The 19,798-nt window shown below is 50.5% G+C and overlaps 11 protein-coding genes across 11 annotated transcripts; 5 read left to right on the top strand and 6 right to left on the bottom strand.

Moving 5' to 3' along the window:
• Positions 1 to 270: 270 nt before the first annotated feature.
• Positions 271 to 1,424, top strand: N7539_000664 (zinc-binding alcohol dehydrogenase family protein; the record flags this gene model as incomplete). The annotated part of the gene is made up of 2 exons (XM_056930268.1): positions 271 to 545; positions 626 to 1,424. 2 exons carry the CDS (start codon positions 271 to 273, stop codon positions 1,422 to 1,424), a joined length of 1,074 nt encoding a protein of 357 aa, XP_056794561.1.
• A 701-nt stretch (positions 1,425 to 2,125) lies between these two features.
• Positions 2,126 to 3,189, bottom strand: N7539_000663 (uncharacterized protein; the record flags this gene model as incomplete). Its single annotated transcript, XM_056930267.1, has 3 exons — positions 2,126 to 2,215; positions 2,304 to 2,656; positions 2,754 to 3,189. The coding sequence occupies 3 exons, from the start codon at positions 3,187 to 3,189 to the stop codon at positions 2,126 to 2,128; spliced, it is 879 nt and encodes a 292-aa protein (XP_056794560.1).
• Positions 3,190 to 4,298: 1,109 nt separating this feature from the next.
• N7539_000662 (zinc-binding alcohol dehydrogenase family protein) lies at positions 4,299 to 5,638 on the top strand (the record flags this gene model as incomplete). The annotated part of the gene is made up of 3 exons (XM_056930266.1): positions 4,299 to 4,508; positions 4,573 to 5,021; positions 5,107 to 5,638. The coding sequence occupies 3 exons, from the start codon at positions 4,299 to 4,301 to the stop codon at positions 5,636 to 5,638; spliced, it is 1,191 nt and encodes a 396-aa protein (XP_056794559.1).
• Positions 5,639 to 5,951: 313 nt separating this feature from the next.
• On the bottom strand, positions 5,952 to 6,638 carry N7539_000661 (FAD-dependent oxidoreductase; the record flags this gene model as incomplete). The annotated part of the gene is made up of 1 exon (XM_056930265.1): positions 5,952 to 6,638. The coding sequence occupies one exon, from the start codon at positions 6,636 to 6,638 to the stop codon at positions 5,952 to 5,954; it is 687 nt and encodes a 228-aa protein (XP_056794558.1).
• A 224-nt stretch (positions 6,639 to 6,862) lies between these two features.
• Positions 6,863 to 7,580, bottom strand: N7539_000660 (FAD-dependent oxidoreductase; the record flags this gene model as incomplete). The annotated part of the gene is made up of 3 exons (XM_056930264.1): positions 6,863 to 7,141; positions 7,220 to 7,358; positions 7,438 to 7,580. The coding sequence occupies 3 exons, from the start codon at positions 7,578 to 7,580 to the stop codon at positions 6,863 to 6,865; spliced, it is 561 nt and encodes a 186-aa protein (XP_056794557.1).
• A 432-nt stretch (positions 7,581 to 8,012) lies between these two features.
• Positions 8,013 to 9,064, top strand: N7539_000659 (isopenicillin N synthase family dioxygenase; the record flags this gene model as incomplete). Its single annotated transcript, XM_056930263.1, has 2 exons — positions 8,013 to 8,327; positions 8,396 to 9,064. 2 exons carry the CDS (start codon positions 8,013 to 8,015, stop codon positions 9,062 to 9,064), a joined length of 984 nt encoding a protein of 327 aa, XP_056794556.1.
• Positions 9,065 to 9,482: 418 nt separating this feature from the next.
• On the bottom strand, positions 9,483 to 9,947 carry N7539_000658 (uncharacterized protein; the record flags this gene model as incomplete). Its single annotated transcript, XM_056930262.1, has 1 exon — positions 9,483 to 9,947. One exon carries the CDS (start codon positions 9,945 to 9,947, stop codon positions 9,483 to 9,485), a length of 465 nt encoding a protein of 154 aa, XP_056794555.1.
• A 362-nt stretch (positions 9,948 to 10,309) lies between these two features.
• On the bottom strand, positions 10,310 to 11,036 carry N7539_000657 (uncharacterized protein; the record flags this gene model as incomplete). Its single annotated transcript, XM_056930261.1, has 2 exons — positions 10,310 to 10,685; positions 10,915 to 11,036. The coding sequence occupies 2 exons, from the start codon at positions 11,034 to 11,036 to the stop codon at positions 10,310 to 10,312; spliced, it is 498 nt and encodes a 165-aa protein (XP_056794554.1).
• Positions 11,037 to 11,924: 888 nt separating this feature from the next.
• On the top strand, positions 11,925 to 13,205 carry N7539_000656 (N(6)-L-threonylcarbamoyladenine synthase family protein; the record flags this gene model as incomplete). The annotated part of the gene is made up of 1 exon (XM_056930260.1): positions 11,925 to 13,205. One exon carries the CDS (start codon positions 11,925 to 11,927, stop codon positions 13,203 to 13,205), a length of 1,281 nt encoding a protein of 426 aa, XP_056794553.1.
• A 495-nt stretch (positions 13,206 to 13,700) lies between these two features.
• Positions 13,701 to 14,328, bottom strand: N7539_000655 (uncharacterized protein; the record flags this gene model as incomplete). The annotated part of the gene is made up of 3 exons (XM_056930259.1): positions 13,701 to 13,813; positions 13,876 to 13,956; positions 14,067 to 14,328. 3 exons carry the CDS (start codon positions 14,326 to 14,328, stop codon positions 13,701 to 13,703), a joined length of 456 nt encoding a protein of 151 aa, XP_056794552.1.
• Positions 14,329 to 14,829: 501 nt separating this feature from the next.
• On the top strand, positions 14,830 to 18,206 carry N7539_000654 (putative PHD finger domain protein; the record flags this gene model as incomplete). Its single annotated transcript, XM_056930258.1, has 2 exons — positions 14,830 to 17,240; positions 17,321 to 18,206. 2 exons carry the CDS (start codon positions 14,830 to 14,832, stop codon positions 18,204 to 18,206), a joined length of 3,297 nt encoding a protein of 1,098 aa, XP_056794551.1.
• Positions 18,207 to 19,798: the final 1,592 nt, after the last annotated feature.

The raw sequence follows: 19,798 nt of genomic DNA, 5'->3' as shown, positions 1-19,798 counted from the left end.
TCATGTTGTCAACCAGACAGGTGCTTCTCCGCATCAGCTTTGGTTGTTAATGACCACTAGGACGCATTCTCACCGAATGTTCTCAAATCAGAGCCACACATCAGGAGGGCACGTGCGTAGTAATCGTAGCGTGGCTGAGGGACAAAAAAGTAGAATAAAGGCAATACACCGTCTCGGCGAAGCTTTGGCATTCGTGGGGCTGTCTACTTTACAATCATTGACTCCAAGTCGTCAGTCAGTCGTGCAACTACTTGACAGCAAATTGCGATCATGACACCCACGTGCAAGGCGGTCATGTGTACCGCCATCGGCGAGGCTTGCGTTCAGGAAGTTCCTATTCCTTCTGTTCGCGAGGGATATACCCTTTTTAGAACAAAGGCTGTGGCTTTGAACCCGACGGACTGGAAAAGCATGCATTTTGCCAACCCAGATGCGGTGGGGACGCGCCTAGGCGTTGACTTTGCAGGCGTGGTGGAAGAAGTTGGACCTGGGGTGACCAAGCAATGGAAGAAGGGAGACCGTGTTTGCGGTGGAGTTTGTGGGGCGTGAGTTTTCCTTTCTCATCTGATAGCGAAGGGGGTAAGCCATACTGATGCCTGCGTCTCTTCATCGTTATGCTCTATAGAAAAAATGCAGAGAGCGGTGCTTTCGGAGAATACCTGATCGCCAAGGGTGGAATCCAGATCAAAATCCCGGATCATCTTAGCTTCGAGGAAGCTGCCACCCTCGGAACAGGAATTACCACATGTGGACAGGGACTCTACCAGTTCCTCAAGCTGCCTCTTCCCACGTCCGACTTGACCGAAAGCAACGGCCAGTCCATTTTGATATACGGCGGCAGTACCGCAACGGGAATCTTGGGAATTCAATATGCCAAACTGTCGGGCTTGACTGTATTGACCACTGCTTCGCCCCATAACTTTGACTATGTCAGGTCAATGGGTGCTGACGTTGTGTGGGACTACCATACCGATGTCGAGGTACTGGCTAAGGAGATTCAAGCATACACCAACAACAAGCTTACGCTTGTTTGGGACTGCAGACCAACAGCCGACTCAGGCCGTCTGTGCGCGCTTGCGATGAGTGACAGGGAGAAGGGGTTGTATTGCAGTGTGCAGCCAGGCACAAAGGCAGACTCGTTGAAAACGTTCAATCCATTGGTTGACGCAGGCTTCACAATCGGGTACACCGCGTTTGGAGAGTCCTTCACCAGGGCAGGAAGGACTTATGAGGCGAAACCGGAGGACGTGAAATTTGCTGAAAATTTCTGGGCGATGAGCAGCAAATTATTGGCTGCTGGGAAACTCAAAGTTTCGAACATCACGCTCAACCGAGGAGGCGAGGGGCTGGACGGCGTCATTAATGGCTTGGAAGATCTGAAACAGGGGAGAGTGTCTGGGACGAAGCTGGTTTATACCGTCTGACTTGGACATTGTCGGGGGTTGCACTACAGCACGAGTCATTCATTGAGATTCGAGAGATTGGAGACAATCCAGAGATTGCGGAGCGATCAGAAAATCAGTCTACTCGGGCTGGCTACCACCCGTCCTGGTGAGATGATAATCAGAGGTTCTATATATGACAAAAACGAGTTATCCGAATTTCAGATGTGTCGAGCTATTCCGGAGGACATAAATGCCAGCATATCTGATTATAGCGTAACCACATTTTGCATATTCTTTTTTGGAATGCGGTGTGCTCATACAGGAGCCTTTCGATGCTCAGAATTCATCGTTCTTTTCAGCGCAAACGAAGAGGTCGTCAAGAGTGTCTAAAATAGCGTTATTTATTACACTGCTATGATCGCAGGGCTTTAGGTGAAGCCTGGCAAAGGCTGAGAAAAAGGAATCAAAAACATACAACAGTCAGGATTCGCATGTGGTCACCCACCATACTACTAACTGACCGGCGTGTGGCTTAAGTACGGCTGAGCGGACGGGAAGCCCTGTTCTCCACACCCTATGGTCGTATGTGATGAAGATAGGAAGATGTTAGATAATATCATAAATATGGCAAGACCGCTCGAATCTCCGAAGCATAATAACTTTGGCCGAGCAACCTCGACATACCTCATCTCTCTTTTTCCCAACAGATGTCAGAGCATGCGCAACAGTGTGATTGGAATTCAAACATTCTTTCGATTGGCCTGTTTCCCTTCCCCGAGGACCTTCTTCGACAGCTCGCGCAGCCCTTGATTTTGATATACAACCAAGTCCTAATCGAATGTCAGCTTTCTAGAAGTGGTATTTGGAGTTCAGACCCGGTGTTCAAGTAGTCACCCGTTGACTTCCATCTCAACTTACCACTACCATCTTTGGCAGCCAGCCGACCAAGAATCGTACAGCGCCTGCGTTGGCGCCTCTCCACACTAACCCTCCCTTGCCTTGGCCCACCATGTCCCCAACGCATGATTCTGCAAACTCTGCAGCTGTAGAGCCCTGGGGCTTCACTTTGCCAGTTGCCCACCCTGCGATGATATCTTCGATGTCGTGGTATCGAGAGTCTGGTGGCAGACAGAAGTCCGCGCTATTGGCATCAAAGTTGGATGAAACAACGCCTGCCATAATCGTGACAACCTCCACACCAAATGGAGACAACTCCATCCGTAATGTTTCAGAGATTGTGGTTAGGGCTGATTTTGAGGAAGCATATGCGGCTATCGAAATGTCCGATGAAACCACTGATTAGCTATTCAATGGTACGTGAAATGGTAGCAGACGGAAGACACCCAAAGAAAGGAGAACAAGACTTACAAATCCACGGCATGTGCACAGTACCGCCGATCGAGCTGACATTCACGATACGGCCACGACTTGCGATGAGGAGGTCCGAAAAGGCCTGAGTAGTACGAATGCAGCCCCAAACATTAGTGTCATAAAGTTGCTGGGCCTTTTCAACATCCATGTCAAGAACAGGCATTGCGTATCCAGCTCCAGCGTTGTTCACGAGAACATCGAGACCGTGGCCGCTTTTAGCGACTACGCGGGCCGCGGCGCTGACTGAAGGCATTGAAGAAACATCGAGAGATATTATGGTCACGTTGGACAGATCGAGTAGTTCTTGGGGGATCTTTGACGTATTCCGTGCAGTTGCGAACACATGGTGGCCTTTCTTGGCCAGAGCGTGTGCCAGAGCGGCGCCAATCCCACCGGCGGAGCAGCCTGTTACCAGGACGGACTTGAGATGCATGATAGAAGGGTAGGATGAACTGCAATGGCGGAATTAGACGATTTTTCACGAGCTACTTGCCAGTGAAGTTTGTCGAGTCGCCTTTTCTGTGAGGTAGCAAGCGAAGGGAGAATTAGCAAGTTACAAAGTACTACTTTACAGGAGCTTTGAGTAGATGCATAATAAAACCTACATCGGAATTTGAGATTACCCATGGCGACAAAACTTGGCTCGCAATACCAGAGACGAGGATCGGTGGAGTAAAATCGCCGATAGGAGCGCGGAATAACCCCCGAACGGCTCAAGCGGCGTGAGGCTATTCGACAGTGTTTAGACGGCGTGAGACGGTGATTAACAAATTTTTTGGAGAATCCTAGACCGAGTGACTGGGGATGATGTCTGTCATTTTCTTTTTCTTTTGAATGGTTAGTCATGACCCTTAAGCCTTCATCCATGAAAGAGATTTTAGGTACAATTTCGTCATTAATACTTGTACGAATGAGCGAGTGCGAACAAAATCTTTCAAACTTTCCGACTGACTCTGCCAAGGTCAAGGTCGAAATTGTAAGGTCATTTTTGATTAAAATGGTAAAATGGATAAATTTGACGTCTCCTGAGGCTTGCAATACTAGTGCACTATAATTGAATAAATTTCTGAGATGGTGAAGCAGGCTCTGTCAGACTCATCGGGTCCTTTGACGTAGCTCAAAGTGTTAGCTGGAATGTCTCGGTGGTTTTCGTCTCATTTGAAGGGACTCAACTCCCTCATTGGAACGAGTACTCATTACCGGCCAATACTATTCTAACTCATCTTATACTGCTCTCTCGAATAATCACGCTGCCAATCGCCTAGAGGTACTTTCTTACCGCAGATAGGAAATGTGACCGATGGGCTTCTAGCCGAGTCTGTTCGGCGAATTAACCAGTCAACATCCGATTGCCAGTCTTAGGTGAGATGGACAAAGTTCAGCAGGTACGATGCTCACTGACACTTCGATAAAGCACTTGGAAGGTTAAACAATGGCTTGCCTGTGGGGTGAAGATTAGGATAGTGTGATGTAAACCACAGTCCACTGTTGCAACCAAAGGAAGGGTAGCCAACTTCAATTTACCTGACCAAAAATCCAAGAATGCCTTCCGCCGATCCCATCGCGATTCTTCCGCGCTCGCAAACGGCCATTGTTGCCCAAGGGCCCGGAAAGCTTACAGTTCAGCACGATGCTCCCATACCGGCACTAGCATCGGACATGGTGATGGTCAAAACAGCTGCTGTCGCCATCAATGCCGCAGATGCGAAGATGCTGGACTATAGCGCGGCTCCTGGGGCAATTCATGGCTATGTATGTTGCTTCAAACGTATCATCTAATGCAATGCACTCACAGTCTCATCTGTTATGATTGCAGGACTTCGCAGGAAGCATTGTTGCCTTGGGGGACGGTGTCCTGGCCTCGGGTCGATTCGCAGTTGGGGATCGCGTTGCGGGTTACGTACACGGAATGTATGCTCTTTCGAGTGCCACATATCAAAGTTCCTCGTGGAAACTCCATCAAACTGAACTGACATTGCCCAGGAACAAACTACGGCCCGATGTTGGAGCCTTTGCCGAATATGTTGGAGCCACCGCCGACTTGCTGCTGAAGCTCCCTGATGAAATGACGTTTCACGAGGCTGCTGGTCTAGGCGTCGGAGTTGCGACAACAACAGTGGGACTGTTCAGCGAACTGGGTGTGGCAAGTTTGGACCAGCTTCATGCTGGCAACAAGGACGTTCAAGACAAAGCAGAGGCAGAGTTTGTTCTCGTGTCCGGTGGAAGCACAGCAACTGGCACACGTGCCCTTCAATTACTGAAACTGTATGTGCATGAGAGGACCACCAGTTTCATACGCTCCCGTCTCTGAACAAGTTCTTGACTAATGGCGTAACACGATATGTACAAGTGCTGGCCTCCGACCGATCGCAACATGCTCGCCTTCCAATATTGATCTGGTGACTCGCTTTGGCGCTGAAAAGGCATTCGACTACCACTCCCCTACTTGCGCGGCAGATATTCGGGCATATACCGGGAACCAACTTGCCTACGCTTTCGACTGCATCTCACAAGTGGACACGACCACTCTGTGCTATGCAGCACTCGGGCGCGCAGGAGGTCGCTATGTAGCCCTGGATCCGCCCCGCGAGGCTGTAACTCAGACTCGGGCAGCTACGGTCGAGCCATCGTGGATTATGGGCCTGACGCTGTTTGGGAGCAAGATTGCCCTCGATGGTGAATACTATCGCGATGCCCGGCCGCAGGATCGTGTTTTTGGTGCCGCGGCCTTCAGGGCTGTGGAGGATCTGTTGCATCTCGGCTTGATTCAACCGCATCCTGTCAAAATAATGCCGGGAGGCTGGGAAGGCGTAATGCGAGGAGTGGATATCATACGCAGCCAACCTCCATCCGGTTACAAGATGGTGTACACTATTACTTAGTCTATTGTGGTACACTTAGGCTTTAATGAGAGAGGAAATTCAATGTGTTCGCAGAGGTCGATATCCTGTCAAATTTGAGACAATCTGAATTGACACTTCAGGTTTGTCAGTGCATTTGAACTTGCTTGAAGAGATTCCTACGTGCAGGTCTCTTGGAATCCGAAATTCGCAAGATCCTCTTATGCTCACCGAAAGGCTAACGGCCGAGTTGCTTTGTACGATTACACCTAACATAGTGAGCTAGGCCGATCAAAATATGGATCGATGAAGACTGGGGCAGTCGAGAAATGATTTCGTTGCTGGGTTGGTTGTTTCAGATCTGTTTGTACTTCTCGGAAATAATTCCCCCAAGACCCAAGAACAGTAAAATAGCAGACACACATCGTTCCCAAAATCCCATTTCAACTTTCTGTTTCTCTCCCATTTGCTCTTCTCCCGGTAACATAATCCTCTCCTCGGGAAGCGGTTTCAGCTTCAGTGGCCCTTTGATTGCAAACCGCAGAAGAAGACTCAATAGGAATGGTACCCAGGCAAGCAATAAAGACACTACCTTGGCTTTTCCCATTAGCTCCTTGTGCGTGCCTCGTGAAGCTCGCACGGCTTCCCAGCCTCTTTTCAACATTTCGCGATTATACTCACTGACAGCAGCTTTGACTGCCTCCATATCGTGAGCATTTCCTTCTTTGTCAAGCTTGATCAAGTGTCTAGATAGCTTGAGTCCATCAATAAATGTTTGATAGCCGCCCTCGCCACGGAACGGTGACATGGCATGGGCGGCATCACCGACCAGGACCACTCGACCCGAGGGGAGACTGTCAAGCTCGAGATCGCGGAAGTAATGCAGATCCTCTTTGACATCAGTAACTGAAGTCAATTCGAAGATCTCTCGAAGTCTGGGTGAAAGCGAATCGGTCGTCTTGAGGACATGCCTGAGTTTCTCTTCTTGCGTGGCTGTGCGAAGCCAGTGATCAGATTGCCCTACCTCTGGATCTGGTTGCATGAAGATCCAAAAAAAGTGACCAGAACGTCCGTCGGGAAGGACGTGATGCAGCCCATTGAAACTGACGAAATTGCGCTTTGGATTCATGATATTCCATCCGCTGTGTCCCAAAGCAAGGTGTCTTCTGAAGATTTCTCCTGAGAGCCTCACCTGGCCAACAATGGCAGCGGTCGGGACGATTTTGAGTAGGTCACTGTTGGGCTGTTGAAGTAGATATTCTCGGACTACAAGTTCAAGGTCAGTAATCGAAGTTTCGTGGCTTGGTTTTCTTCGTCCTTGTCATGGGTTTTCCTGAGGTAAATCTCACCGTGACTTTTAGTGCCATCTGCCCCCACCAATATATCACCCTTTGCGGTTGTACCATCTTCGAAGTGCACCGTGACTTCCTCATCATCATCTTCAAATCGCCGAGCGCGCTTTCCCCATTGAATTTGAACATTGGTTGATAACCACTGTCGGAGTCGATAACGTTCTGCACGGATGAAAGGCTTTTCGGGGCAGTCCTGAAGAACACGAAATAAAAACATGAGTATCCAACCAGTCACCCGAGGAAAATACTATATAGAGATAGGAAGAATAACCTCGAATCCAATACGACCATTCGTGCCAGCAAAATGCACTGCAACTTGAGCTGGAAGAGTCAAGGGCGCGAGATGGTTCGTCGACCGTTTCAAATCAGGCATATCATTTGAGAAAGATGAGACGATATCGTCGATGATCCTAGAAAAGAATTTTTCTATGGTTAGCAATTATACTGTACTTGTGCTTCGAGCATGAAAGGAAGTTCAAGAAGATTCACGTGTGTAATCCAATAGCCCAGCCTTGAAACCGCGCATTCTCGCTTTCGTCGCGATCAAATATTTCGAAAGAAATTCCTTGCTTCCGAAGACATTGAGCCACGGTGAGCCCACCAGGGCCTGCACCGATGATGAGAACGTGCATGGTTAATTTTGGTTACTTTTAGTACAAAGTGACAATGAGACAAAAGTTTGCTCAAACATACGAAAGACAACTAGGTTGGACATATCTGGCTCGCGAATTTGGCCCCTTTGTTTTCCATCATAATGTCTATCTTTCCACTGATCATTTCAGCTTACTTCAGGGACTGCACCGACCTCAGCGGCAGATCACGCCAAGTCGGCCCCATTAGATCGGTGATTTTTCTCTTCGGCCGACTGGGTAAGATAGTTCAAACGCCGGCTTACCCGGCATTGATCATGATCAATGAAATTCAAATTAACTAGAGAAGAGAAAAATAGACCGAAGAGAGATTCCCATATCCCATGGCTAATAAAATTTGGAGTGATGTCGCCTAAACAGTGATACTCTATCACCAGGGAAGAACTTGACCAGTCCTCTGAGCGTGCAAACAAAATGTCGACCGATAATAGCATCGTGTTACCCGTCGTCGATCTGAGTGGGTATCTTCACCCCACATCTCCAGCGGACAAAGCAAGAGTCATCGCAGAGGTGCGAGAGGCGTGCTCGGAATATGGATTCTTCCAAGTCAAGGGTCATGGTGTGCCCCTCGACATGCAAAAGGCGCTGCTACAAAGTTTGAGAAACCTTTTCAGCTTGCCACAAGAAGAGAAACTCAAGCTTTCGTTTCTCAACAACCCCTGTCGTCGTGGATATGAAGCGTCGGGAATGTCTGTACGCGAGGGCGATGCCATGGCTGATTCGAAAGAGGTAAGATACTCCTTTCATTTCCCAACATTCGCCACTTCCTCCTCATTCAGTGATTATTAACGATGAAGCCTTTTTGGGTGCAAAAGGCCTTCTACATTGGACGAGAAGATCCAGTCATAGAGCGGCCGGGCTTCTATGGCCCCAATGTTTGGCCTGATCTCGCAGAAGAAGACTTTCATGGTCCCGTGTGGGAATACTACCAAGCAACGGACAAACTCGGTAAAATGATCTGGGAAATCCTGTTACAGGGTCTTGGTCACCCACCTTCTTTGATGGAGGCTTTTTCCAAAAGGCCCTTCGTGCAGATGAAGATGATCCGTTACCCACCAGCATCTGCAACGCTTCCCGGACAGTATGGCGTGGGTGCTCACACGGACTTTGGCGGCGTCACCGTCTTGCTCCAGGAAGCAGGCCGAGAGGGACTCGAGGTATGGCACGAAGGCAGACAGGAATGGCTCCCTGTCCCAGCGATGGAGAATATGTATATCATCAATTGCGGTGATATGATTCAAAACTGGTCTGGCGGCCAATACAAAAGCGCTAAACATCGGGTCATTAACAAATCCGATCACGAGAGGCTCTCGTGTGCGACATTCTGGCATGGTGATGTTGGCGCAAGCAATCCTCTGAATCCGAGCGACCCTGATCGAGAGACAGTCGGTCAGCTTCTCGTCAAGCGCTTCGGTCGTCAATTCAGTTTGTCAAAGACAGTTGTTGAACAGGTTCGGGCATCTTGACTGGCATGAGGGTGTGCTCACCAAAGACTCTGAACGCGGTTTGAGAAGGGCAGTCTAGCAAAATCTAGTCTTCCAGCTCCTGTGGGCCCTAGACATTCAGCCATGCAGTGGTTTTCGAGGGCTACCTCGGAGCTACAACTCTGATCGATGTTCCACATGAAATAGAGCGCGGTAGCGTCACAGAGATAGTGATTGAATTTGCAGTTTCGTTCCTCGATGCTCAACAAAATAGCTCACATCGTTGCTCCATTCGAGTCAATCCATCGATGGATCATACTCTAGCCAGCACTTTCCAAACCAATGTGGCACACCCACGAGATAACCAGTGCAGCAACCATGAAGCAGATTGAAGTCTCCTTCTCATGCATGAAGCTGACAACAAGATCCACCGAGTTAAAGAAGACCGCTCTCACCGCAATCACATAACCTCGGTCACCAGTTTGGTCCACCGAGGAATCGAATAGTACGCATAGACAGCCCACACACACCATGAGACTATAATGAGGGCTATACAGCAGTATGACTGGATCCACGGTGATTCGGATTTGGGAGAGATTGGTTTTCCAGCTTTGGTGGTGATCTTATCCCCTTCGTACTTCAACTTCATGATCTCGGTGGCAACGAGATGTTCTAGTAGATTTGTAGTGACAGGGAGTCGTAGGAGGGACTCAAAGACTCGGATCGCCGCGTCTACTTCCGTGCCCTTATCGGCGAGAATTGTTGCAATGAGATTGATGGGTGAGTCAGACGTCAAGCGTTGCAGTTCAGAAAGTTGAAGCTCTAGTGATTCTATGCCCACGGTGAATCGTACAAAATCAGATTCCTTCCAAATTCCCACCAAGCGGCCTTTGTCATGGTTGCGCAGCGTGAACAGCGCCCGCATACACAATGACAATCGGGCAACAATCGAAAGCCATAACATGCCGTGTCCAACAACGCCCGAGGGCTCGAGGCGCTTGGCGTTCAGAGCTCCGTAGAACGAGCCCGCAAGGATGATTGCATACAGAGAAGTGAGCGTAGTACATCATTTCAATTCACATTTTTCCCTCCCATGGTCGAAATGATCGGTCGCACGGTCATCAATCACACAGCAAGACCGCGACCCGTAGCCGCGGCCATAAGACCCACCGCGCAGGCGATCAGCAAGTGTACGAGAAGATACATGCGTGTCGCGCAGATCATCCTCGCTCCACGATCGATCCCATTCGGTCCAGTCCAGCGCTTCGAAGCCAGAAATGGGCTCTGCTAGTGGTCGATATTTGTGAAGATGTATCCCCAGGAAAGCTGTCCGCTATTCGCTTTCATCTCATTATGTTGTTCGGACAGATACGTTGGTCTTGACGCCCGTGTATCTTCTCTTCTGAGCAATTCTTCCACGATCTCTTTCGCCGGCACAGGAGGTGTCTTCTTCAGCATATCCAACGCATCCACCAAGTCATGCTCTCGCAAACGGAACAGATTTTCCCCGGTGGACTTGACTTTGGCGCCACAGAATCGCCCACTTCGCGAGCTTTTGATCCAGTGAATGACACTCTCTTTTTCCCTTTTCTCGGAATCGCTCTTCTTCACTTCCTGTCCTAGCACCAGAACCTGCCACTGATCGCCAAAGGTCTCGCTCGATCTGCATCGCAGTAGGCCGAGCTAAAGACGTCAGGTCGCTTGCATATTGCCAATGACGATGGCAATGTCCATGCGCATCGATCCATTGGACCACCCTGAATGGAGAAACCAGTTTGCACGAGACAAGGCATTTGCGATCGATCGTGCTCGCAGACTAGCACGAACACTGGAGAATACGGAGGTTCCTCCCGTTCCGACCTTGCCAACCTGCGAGGCGATGATGATAGCACCCCAGAATGCGACGATTTAGGACGACCATGCCGCGGTCGAGGAAACGATCTGTTGTGCGAGTGCTCTCTGTGCTTGTATGATCACGAAGAGGATCACTAGACGAGGATAGTTGTGCGACCATGTTGCGTGAAGTCTCATTTGGTCGTTGATGTGATTTGACTTGGTCTTCCAGGGTGTCGAGGACATGTCTCCATGCGAACAGCACTGACAGCGGATCACATTAACAATTTGAGTGCAGATGTGCTCCTTCACGCTCCATGGCAAAGAGGGTTTCGAGCAGCGCCTCATCTTGAATAAGAGTTGGTGCGGCTGAGCCAGCCACAAAGTAAGATGCAGTTGGGCGTTCAGGCTTTCCCAGGGCTGGTTATGTGATATCGACCGGGGGCTTATCGTTGCGCTTAGAATTCCTGCCTTGAGAGCAGCACCATGCCAATTCGAGGCACGCTGTAACTGTGAAGGCACATGATCCAGACGAGGCTTTGAGAGATACTGCAATCTAGTTCAAAGAGAATGTCGCTACTGAAGGCGACGAAGACAACCAAATACTCCGTGAAGATAGCCCTACTGCAGCTGCAGTAATGGGCTTGTGAATGCTAATATCGATTTGAATTGACTAGAAACATCCGGCGATGGAGTAAGTGGGCTGGTCCCACATGGCCTCTCTGTCTGACATCAATTCCTTGATCGTCATGGCGTTTCCAATCATGCTAAAGACGGGGAAAAGGGAAAATTAGGGCAGCCTCTCAGGGCAGATCAGGCCCGTGCGTCTACCGGGTCTTTTTCTGCCGCCGCGGCCAACGATGACCGTCCCAAGCTACCAGATCGTCATCATTGCTCAATGTGGTTATCAGGAGGTGGCATTGCGGCTACCGCGTTGCGCAGGTCGTCAACGGGCTCTCCTCGGAATATACTGCGATGTAGACGGGGTCTACTCACCCTCGCAATAGAGTCTTCGTGGTATGCGTCGCCCTGATTCCATCCGCCTCGGATGAGTGTTGCGTATGCTAACATGCACATACACGGTTCCAGTGACGATACATCGGTTGCGATCGTGGAGAAAATAGCCAACCCCCGTGGCGGAGATCAAGCCAGGATACACTTTCTGGAGAACATTACAGCCGATTCACGCGCGCATCGCGGAATTCATCCAATTCTTGCCCTTGAGTCCCATCAAGAGAACCTTGCCGATCTCGTCAATAAAGCTCTAAAGAGCCTACCTTCCACCGATGATGCATCCTGGGTCATTCGACTCGCGGATGGCTCAATTCGCCGGCGGCCTGACTTCATCTCTGCGACAAGAGGTCCGGGAATGCGCTCTAATCTATCGGTTGGGCTAGATACCGGGAAAGCACTCGCAGTTGCATGGCAGATCCCCATCGTGGGCGTGCATCACATGCAGGCTCATCTCTTGACGCCTCGCCTGGTCTCCTGTTTGGATCAGGCCGGTGCCTTGGATACGGCGGCCCAATTGTCTCCGTCGTTCCCCTTCCTTTCCCTCCTCGTGTCAGGCGGTCATTCGATTATCGTGCATTCTCAATCTTTGACCGAGCACAAGATCATGGCATCAAGCGATGACATTGCCATGGGTGAGACGCTTGACAAAGCAGCACGTGATATTTTACCGCCCGCTCTGCTGGAACAAGCCAAGACAACCATGTACGGGAAAACGCTCGAGCAGTTCGTCTTTCCCAACGGGCCTGCTGATTTCGCCGACTATCGCCCTCCGATAACCCGCGGCGAGGAAGTCGCCAAACGCAAGAGCAAATGGGGATGGAGTATCACGACGCCCTTTGCAAACACACGGGCCCTGCAACTGAGCTTCTCATCTGTTGCCAGTATGGTCAATAAAATTGTCAAACAAAGAGGAGGCCTTCTCTCGGATGAGGAAAGAGTTGATCTTGGCCGCGAAGCGATGCGTGTGTGCTTTGAACACTTGTCATCGAGGACGATCATAGCCCTCGAAGCTCTTCGACTTCGAGGTCGGGATGAACAGCATATCAACACTCTTGTAATCAGCGGTGGTGTGGCAGCCAACAAGTTCTTGATGCACGTTCTGCGCTCATGCTTGGATGCTCGTGGCTTCGAAAAGATGAATCTTGTGGCTCCACCGCCTTACTTGTGCACTGATAACGCAGCTATGATCGGGTGGGCTGGAATCGAAATGTATGAGGCTGGCTGGCGAACTCGGCTGAGTTGTCGCGCTCTCCGCAAGTGGACGCTTGACCCCGAGGCTGAGGACGGCGGTATTCTGGGACCTACTGGTTGGGTTCGTGAGCAAGCTATGTTGTAAGATACTTGAGAGACAGATTGTATAATAGTGATACCCCTCCCCTGTTGCAATAGAAGCATTCCCTACTTCTTCCAAGCCTGCAATCTCAGAGAACCCTTTCTTAAACCCATTCGACTTGACTGGATCACTACAAGGACAACGGCATAAGAACATAACTTCACCGCGACGAGCGTCGCAAGCTCTGGTAATGCAAAGAGATGACAATACACACGACTGAAGACGCTTATAGCAGCAGTAGCTTCGATAGCCATCTAAGTTTGCCGGGTCGCTAGGTGAGATACTGGGTAAGAATCATGCTCGCCATCCGCCCCGTACTGCCCGTCCTCCCACCAAGTCCATAACACCTTCACAGCAGGGTATCGATGTTGCGCCGTTCTAAACCATGCAGAATAAGTAATGCAGAAAGCCAGTCGCTGTGCAATGATATCTGGAGAAGACAATAACCAGTCCCGAATTTGTTTCTTAAAGAGTGGTAGTACTCGGTCAACATCGACCTCAACCGCCTACGGGAGGCCCACTACTGCCACTGCCACTGCCGCCCCGTTGGAGAGCAGTGACTTGCTTGCGCAATTCGAGCCAAAAGTCCTTTCCGTTCGCCATAAGATTTGCTTGGAGAAATGTCAGATCTTGTGTCCTTGCGCATTCACACACTTTAGGGCTTCAAGCATACGTTTTGAACCCCATGGGCTGTTGGATGACTTCTGGGCAGCGATATCCTTTGCGGAGGGCTTGTAGAAGGTTGGTCTCGAATCTGTTGTCCGAACTCAGTAATCATGCGGGTGAAAGGTGCCGGGGAAGCCGAGTATAGCGTTACCATTTGACCCTGTGGGAGAAATCATTGTCAGTTTATATCCTGCATACCTGTCTCCCTTGTAGGACAGCATCGGGAGGCGCAATAGAACTCATGTTTACCTTCCTTCAGCACGTTTTTGGCCTCCATGGCGTTGAACCCCCGGACAGGCACATGTTGGTCTTGCGCAGATGCATGAGCATTTCCGGCAGAGACATTGGCATTCCATGATGAGTTTCCACCTCGACCACCACCTTGATGGCGGTTTCCATTGCCCGGCTGACGTTGCGAGGACTGACGGGAAGGCCCGCGCCATCTGGATTGATGCGACATGGTCAGTTGATGGACAGGTTGTGGGAGGGTGTTACCGAGGAGAAGGTCGTCAAGTTGGCGAGTAGTACCTCTCTTCACTTGCACCGCTCATCTTTTTTTTCTTTATCGCGTGTTATCGATGGCAGAACGACGTAAGGGTCACAACAACGGGACATGCGATCACAGGGGAGCCCATGCGGGGAAAGCTGTGGACAAACCGCCCGCAAGTGTTGACACCTGAGGCAATCATTAGTTGTCTCCGCCGCGTCAAGGTACCTGAGTACAGCGCTTGGAATACATCCTATCAACAGGCCATATAGCTTCGATAAGCAGGACTTGACACTTGGCTGGATGACTCGTATATTTTTGACCGCACTCGAATGTCACACATCTAAGCAGTCATCGCAATTGGCTTGGTGAAACGGTGCCGCGAGCCTTGCGACTGCACGTGTCGATTGCCCATTGACCTCTCTCCCTCGCGCTTGCTTGGATCAGCGCTTGCCGACGCTGGACGAGAACTGAATGGCCCCGATGTCACGACACTCTCTGCCCATGCGCTCATCACGATCATCACAGTCGAAGCCAACCCCCAAAGCAACACGAAATACCGTGAACTCCCCGGAGGGTCCTCCTTTGAAGAAGCGCAAGTACGTGCCTGGGGGACCGGGAGGTGGTGGACGATTTGTCGACCGGGAGGCCGCGCGCCAACAACAGCTCCTGCCGGAGGCATCGTCAAACAAGAAGTCGAATACCTCCCGTCGTCATTCAACCAGTTCAAGAACGCGCCCCGCCCGTGACATCGAACCACCGATCCTCGCTCCGCCTCCGCCACCACCCCCTGTGCCCATCAGGCCTCCCTCCGTCCGTCCGCGCAGAAATAAGAGCTCAACACGAGGTCGATACACCTCGTCCACCGCCGCAGCCCTGGCGCTACAGCAAGGAGATGGATACAAACCGCGTGAGGAGCGGGGATGGGAGGAGTTCCACCCGGACTTGGACATCGACAGCAAGCTTGCAGTCTTTACAGCCGCCGAGGTAGACCAGGCGGACCCTGCAGTCAACACGCTGACGCTTGAGTCTATTGCTGGGGCCAAGGTACAGGAGAATTCGGGCACGCCTATGATTCACTCAGCCGAGTTGCCGTCCCCGATCCCCTTCAAGCGCAGACCAGGCCGTCCTCCACGCCGCCCAGAAGCCATCCTTAATGCCTTGATAGCGCAGCAACAGACACCCAAGGTGGTCCCGCCGCCAGGTCCAAACCCTCGAGAGAAGTTGACCTTGCCGAAACCGTCCTTTCGACTCAAGGACCCATTTACCTTCTATGAGAAGAAGGGCGTTGGCCAGCAAAACTATGTTGATCGGACCATGGCAAGTGTGGGATACCAGGAGAGCGATCTGTTCATTCGTCACGATAGACGGTTCATTCGCATGGCGGAGGGCGCACAAGAGGACGATATGGACATCATTCAGCCGGCCGTGATAGATGGTGACGCGAATGCAGTGATCGGACGCGTGGAATATGACATGGACGAGCAAGATGAGAAGTGGCTAGAAGACTTGAATGCGCAACGTCGAGCAGACCAACTGGAGCCTATCAAGCCTGCCATATTCGAGATCACCATGACCAAGATCGAAAAGGAATGGCACGCCCTCGAGAAGCGAATTCCGAAGCCCAACCCCAAACCACCACAAACGCAGCGCCTGCGTTCGAGCTCGGCGGCTGCAGTGAATGGGGAAACAGCCGGGCCTGGGGAGGAACAGGATAGCAAGTGCGCCATTTGTGACGACGGTGACTGCGAAAATTCAAATGCGATTGTTTTCTGCGACGGCTGTGATTTGGCTGTCCACCAGGAGTGTTACGGCGTGCCCTTTATTCCCGAGGGTCAGTGGCTTTGTCGAAAGTGTCAGCTGCTGGGTCGGGGAACCACAAATTGTATCTTCTGTCCCAATACGGAGGGTGCGTTCAAGCAGACTACCTCGTCAAAATGGGCGCATCTGCTTTGTTCCATCTGGATTCCCGAGGTCTCGATTGGCAATTCTTCTTTGATGGAACCAGTCACGGATGTTGAAAAAGTCCCACGCAGTCGCTGGAAATTGTTGTGCTATATCTGCAAGCAGAAGATGGGGGCATCTATACAATGCAGCAACAAAAACTGTTTCGTGGCGTTCCATGTCTCATGCGCTCGACGAGCTCAGCTCTTTTTGAAAATGAAAGCTGGACATGGGCTCATGGACTCGCATCTTCTCAAGGCATTCTGTGACAAGCATGTGCCTCCCGATTGGCGGGTGGAGCATGGCACTGATGCGGCCACTGCGGACGCAATAGAGTATTATCGCAACACCATGTCGGGTCGACGGTGGGGTGACAGCCAAGCGGCGGCCTTATCATTAGGCCCTTCACATGCGGAGGACGCTGATGAAGATCGCAGGCACACCCCTCGTCTAACTTTGACTGTAGGAGGTAACAAACGCAAACGCGTGCCCAAGACGGTTTGGAAGCTTCCTTCTGGTGCACCTGTCATCCCTCATGTCGTACTTGACTCGGTCATTGCCTCCCTTGGCCGATTCACGGTCCGTGGTCGCAAGACCTATGCGGAAGAGGCTTGCAAATACTGGACTTTGAAAAGAGAGGCAAGACGTGGAGCTGCGCTGTTGAAGCGGCTGCAGCTGCAGCTTGAAACCTTCTCTTCAATGGAGATGACACGCCGAGACTACGTTGCCATGGGTGTCACTGGTCATAAGCGCTTGCATCGGCGTATTGAGTTTGGTGAGATGCTCTACAAGGACCTTGAGCAGCTACGCAATCTTTGCGCTCTCGTGAAACAGCGGGAGTACGAGAAGCTTCAAGACGCCTATCGTCTTCGGGATATGGTTGACACGGTGTACTTTCCCATTTTCCCACTCCTCTGGCCTATCTTCGAAAAGGCTCAAACGTAAGTGGCTTGTATCCGAACGCTCTTCTTTGTCGGATTTCAGCTTTGCTAATGCCTCTCCCGCGGGTTTTTCTGCACAGTCTTGACAGCAAAGGCACATTTGCCGCGGGCATGCTTTCCATCCGAAGGCGACTCGAATTACGATTCTACCCATCTGTCGCCTCTTTTTCTGCAGATCTGGCAAGTCTTTTTACCTCTGAAATCGGTGTTGCGCCAGCGGGCGATACTGCGGCCTTACAGGAACAGATCAGCGGACGTGCACCTGAGCTTAGTCTGGAACAACGCGAAAAGCGAAAGCTAGCCAAGCGGATCATCAAATCGATTCAACCAGCGCTGGAGGATGCACTTCGAAAGGAAAGTGAATTGAACCGAAAGCCTTTTGAAAAGGAGCTCAAGGAACTTGATGTCATTCTGGACCACAGTGTCATGTCTCGACGCGACTCTTTGGAACCCGAATGTGACGGGGAAATCGAAGCCGGTGATTATGAGCCTAAAATCGAGCCCATGGAGGGCGTCGAATCCACAGCGCCTCCTGCTGCCCAAGTCACAAGCGAGCCACAGCCAGCCGAACACGACTTTGCCATTGCACCGGAGTCTGCCCCAGATGACTCTATGCTTCACGGGAGTGTTCCTCCCAATGAAACCAAGCCCGTGATCAACACCGTCACTTACCGTCGCCACCCAACACCTGTTCTGACTGAGGAAGATCAGCAACTTCCACTAGCGCAGGGCGGAATTCCGTGGTACATGCAGCCATTTGACCCCGACGGCACCACAATCTATGAGGAGCGGTGGACCGGACGAGACGTTATGCGGGGCATGAGCGAGGAGCTCAGCGAACTAGACGAAGATGAGTTGAAAGATCTGGTAGAAGAAGAAGGCCATCCGGCTTCGAATGATGCACCTGTTCAGGCCGATCAACTTCGAAACGAGGTTCGTCGAACCCGTCGCGGACGGTATCGGTGATCGAAGCTGTGCAGATTTTGCAATATTATGAATGTGTATGAGGCGTTTGACGGGATTTTGAGTGTTATTTCATATGGTTTCTTCCTCTTCTGCTCGGCTACTGGAGTGGAACAACGGAATCAGGGTGCGTGTGAAATTGCTGACGACACTCTCGTTGATAGATCCATGTCGAGAACAATGAAAACTCCACAGTGTATTATCTAAAGTATTTTTTTCAGCCCTCAATATAGATTTATCTTAGGGGGAAAACACAATATATGTCTCCAGTAGAAACTCCCCGCTGTTGCCGATGTCTTAAACTTGATCGACCTCGGCTTGAGTGTCGGCTCTGGCATGTTATCCCTGGCAATGATCGATGTACTCTATCTTGTGGCTGTCCATTGTAAGAGCCCTTTCGAGATATGACCATCTAAGCTCTCCTTCTTCTGTAGAATTACCTCCTTCTTGCATTGAAAACAACGCTTGACTACGTCCCAGTAATGTACTCTGAGCTTTGCTTTACTCGTACTTTTCCCCCACTTCCTTTAGGTCATTACCTCAAAAACTTCTTCAAGAACTCTTGAGTCCTCCCATGGCGATCATGTGGCTCCAATGCTTGATCGTGTCCAAGGCCTAAGCTCTGGCCGACGCTGTGAGTGTGGAGAAATTGTGGGAGACGATCAACCATGAGCCGCTAGGCTCAGGCTTACCTACTACTAGGTAGGCCATCCACGATCAATTCGCCTCTCGCAGCCGTCATTTCGACACAGAACGAACCATTTCTGAAACCCCGTCCATTCCCAGTCACCTATGCTTTAGTCGTGGATTGGATGAGACTGGTGGTCTTCACAGATTATAATGCGTTAGCGTCCATCAACTCCCGTGCTCTCGATTATCATCTTTTGAGCTCTTTGCTTCTGGCTGCCAATCCGAGCTAAATAGGGTCGATCTTTAAGCTATTATTTTTTTCTTTTTTTGGAAAAAAAAAAAAGGCAAGCCTGGTACGACGATAGTATATTTTCTGGAGGGTGTCTATTACTGCTGGATGTCAGCTAGCACTCTTGTATATACATTGATGTACATCTACCTCGATAAGGGCAGAGAGTGCTCTGTAGGATGTAGATACCTATGCGTGCATGACAATCGTTTTTGCGGACCTGCAACCTGCGAGTGACTGTAAAATTGGACATATATGCCTTCACCGGGCAGGCTTATACATCATGTAGGGTAGCAGGAGCCTAGAAAGTACGTACGTACCCATTTGAAGGTAGGTACTAAACCTTTGATAAGTGGGCATCGATTCCGTCGTTGGTACATTTCAGTTTGGGCTAGTCGCATGAGCCCAGACTGTGTTGTACAATTTTGCCATTCGAGGCCTTAAAAGTCTCAATTTGCGACCATGAGGCTCCAGCCAGAGCTCAGCATCGATTGATGCCTTATAGCCGGTGCTTCAATATGTAAGAAAGCACAATCCTGTAGTAAAAGACCAAAAGAGTCAATTTTGGTTGCTGTGCCCCAGCCTTGGTGCCTCGTTTTCTTGTCCTAGGATGCAGCTTTCACCCCTTGAGACTAACATGACTTCTACCTAATTGCCACGTCGGGATCTACATTTT

Source organism: Penicillium diatomitis (genome assembly GCF_028827545.1).
Source record: "Penicillium diatomitis strain IBT 30728 chromosome Unknown utg000001l_segment0_segment0, whole genome shotgun sequence".
Classification (NCBI taxonomy): domain Eukaryota; kingdom Fungi; phylum Ascomycota; class Eurotiomycetes; order Eurotiales; family Aspergillaceae; genus Penicillium; species Penicillium diatomitis.
Note: the sequence above shows the minus strand (reverse complement) of the source record. Positions and strands in the feature narration are given on the sequence as shown.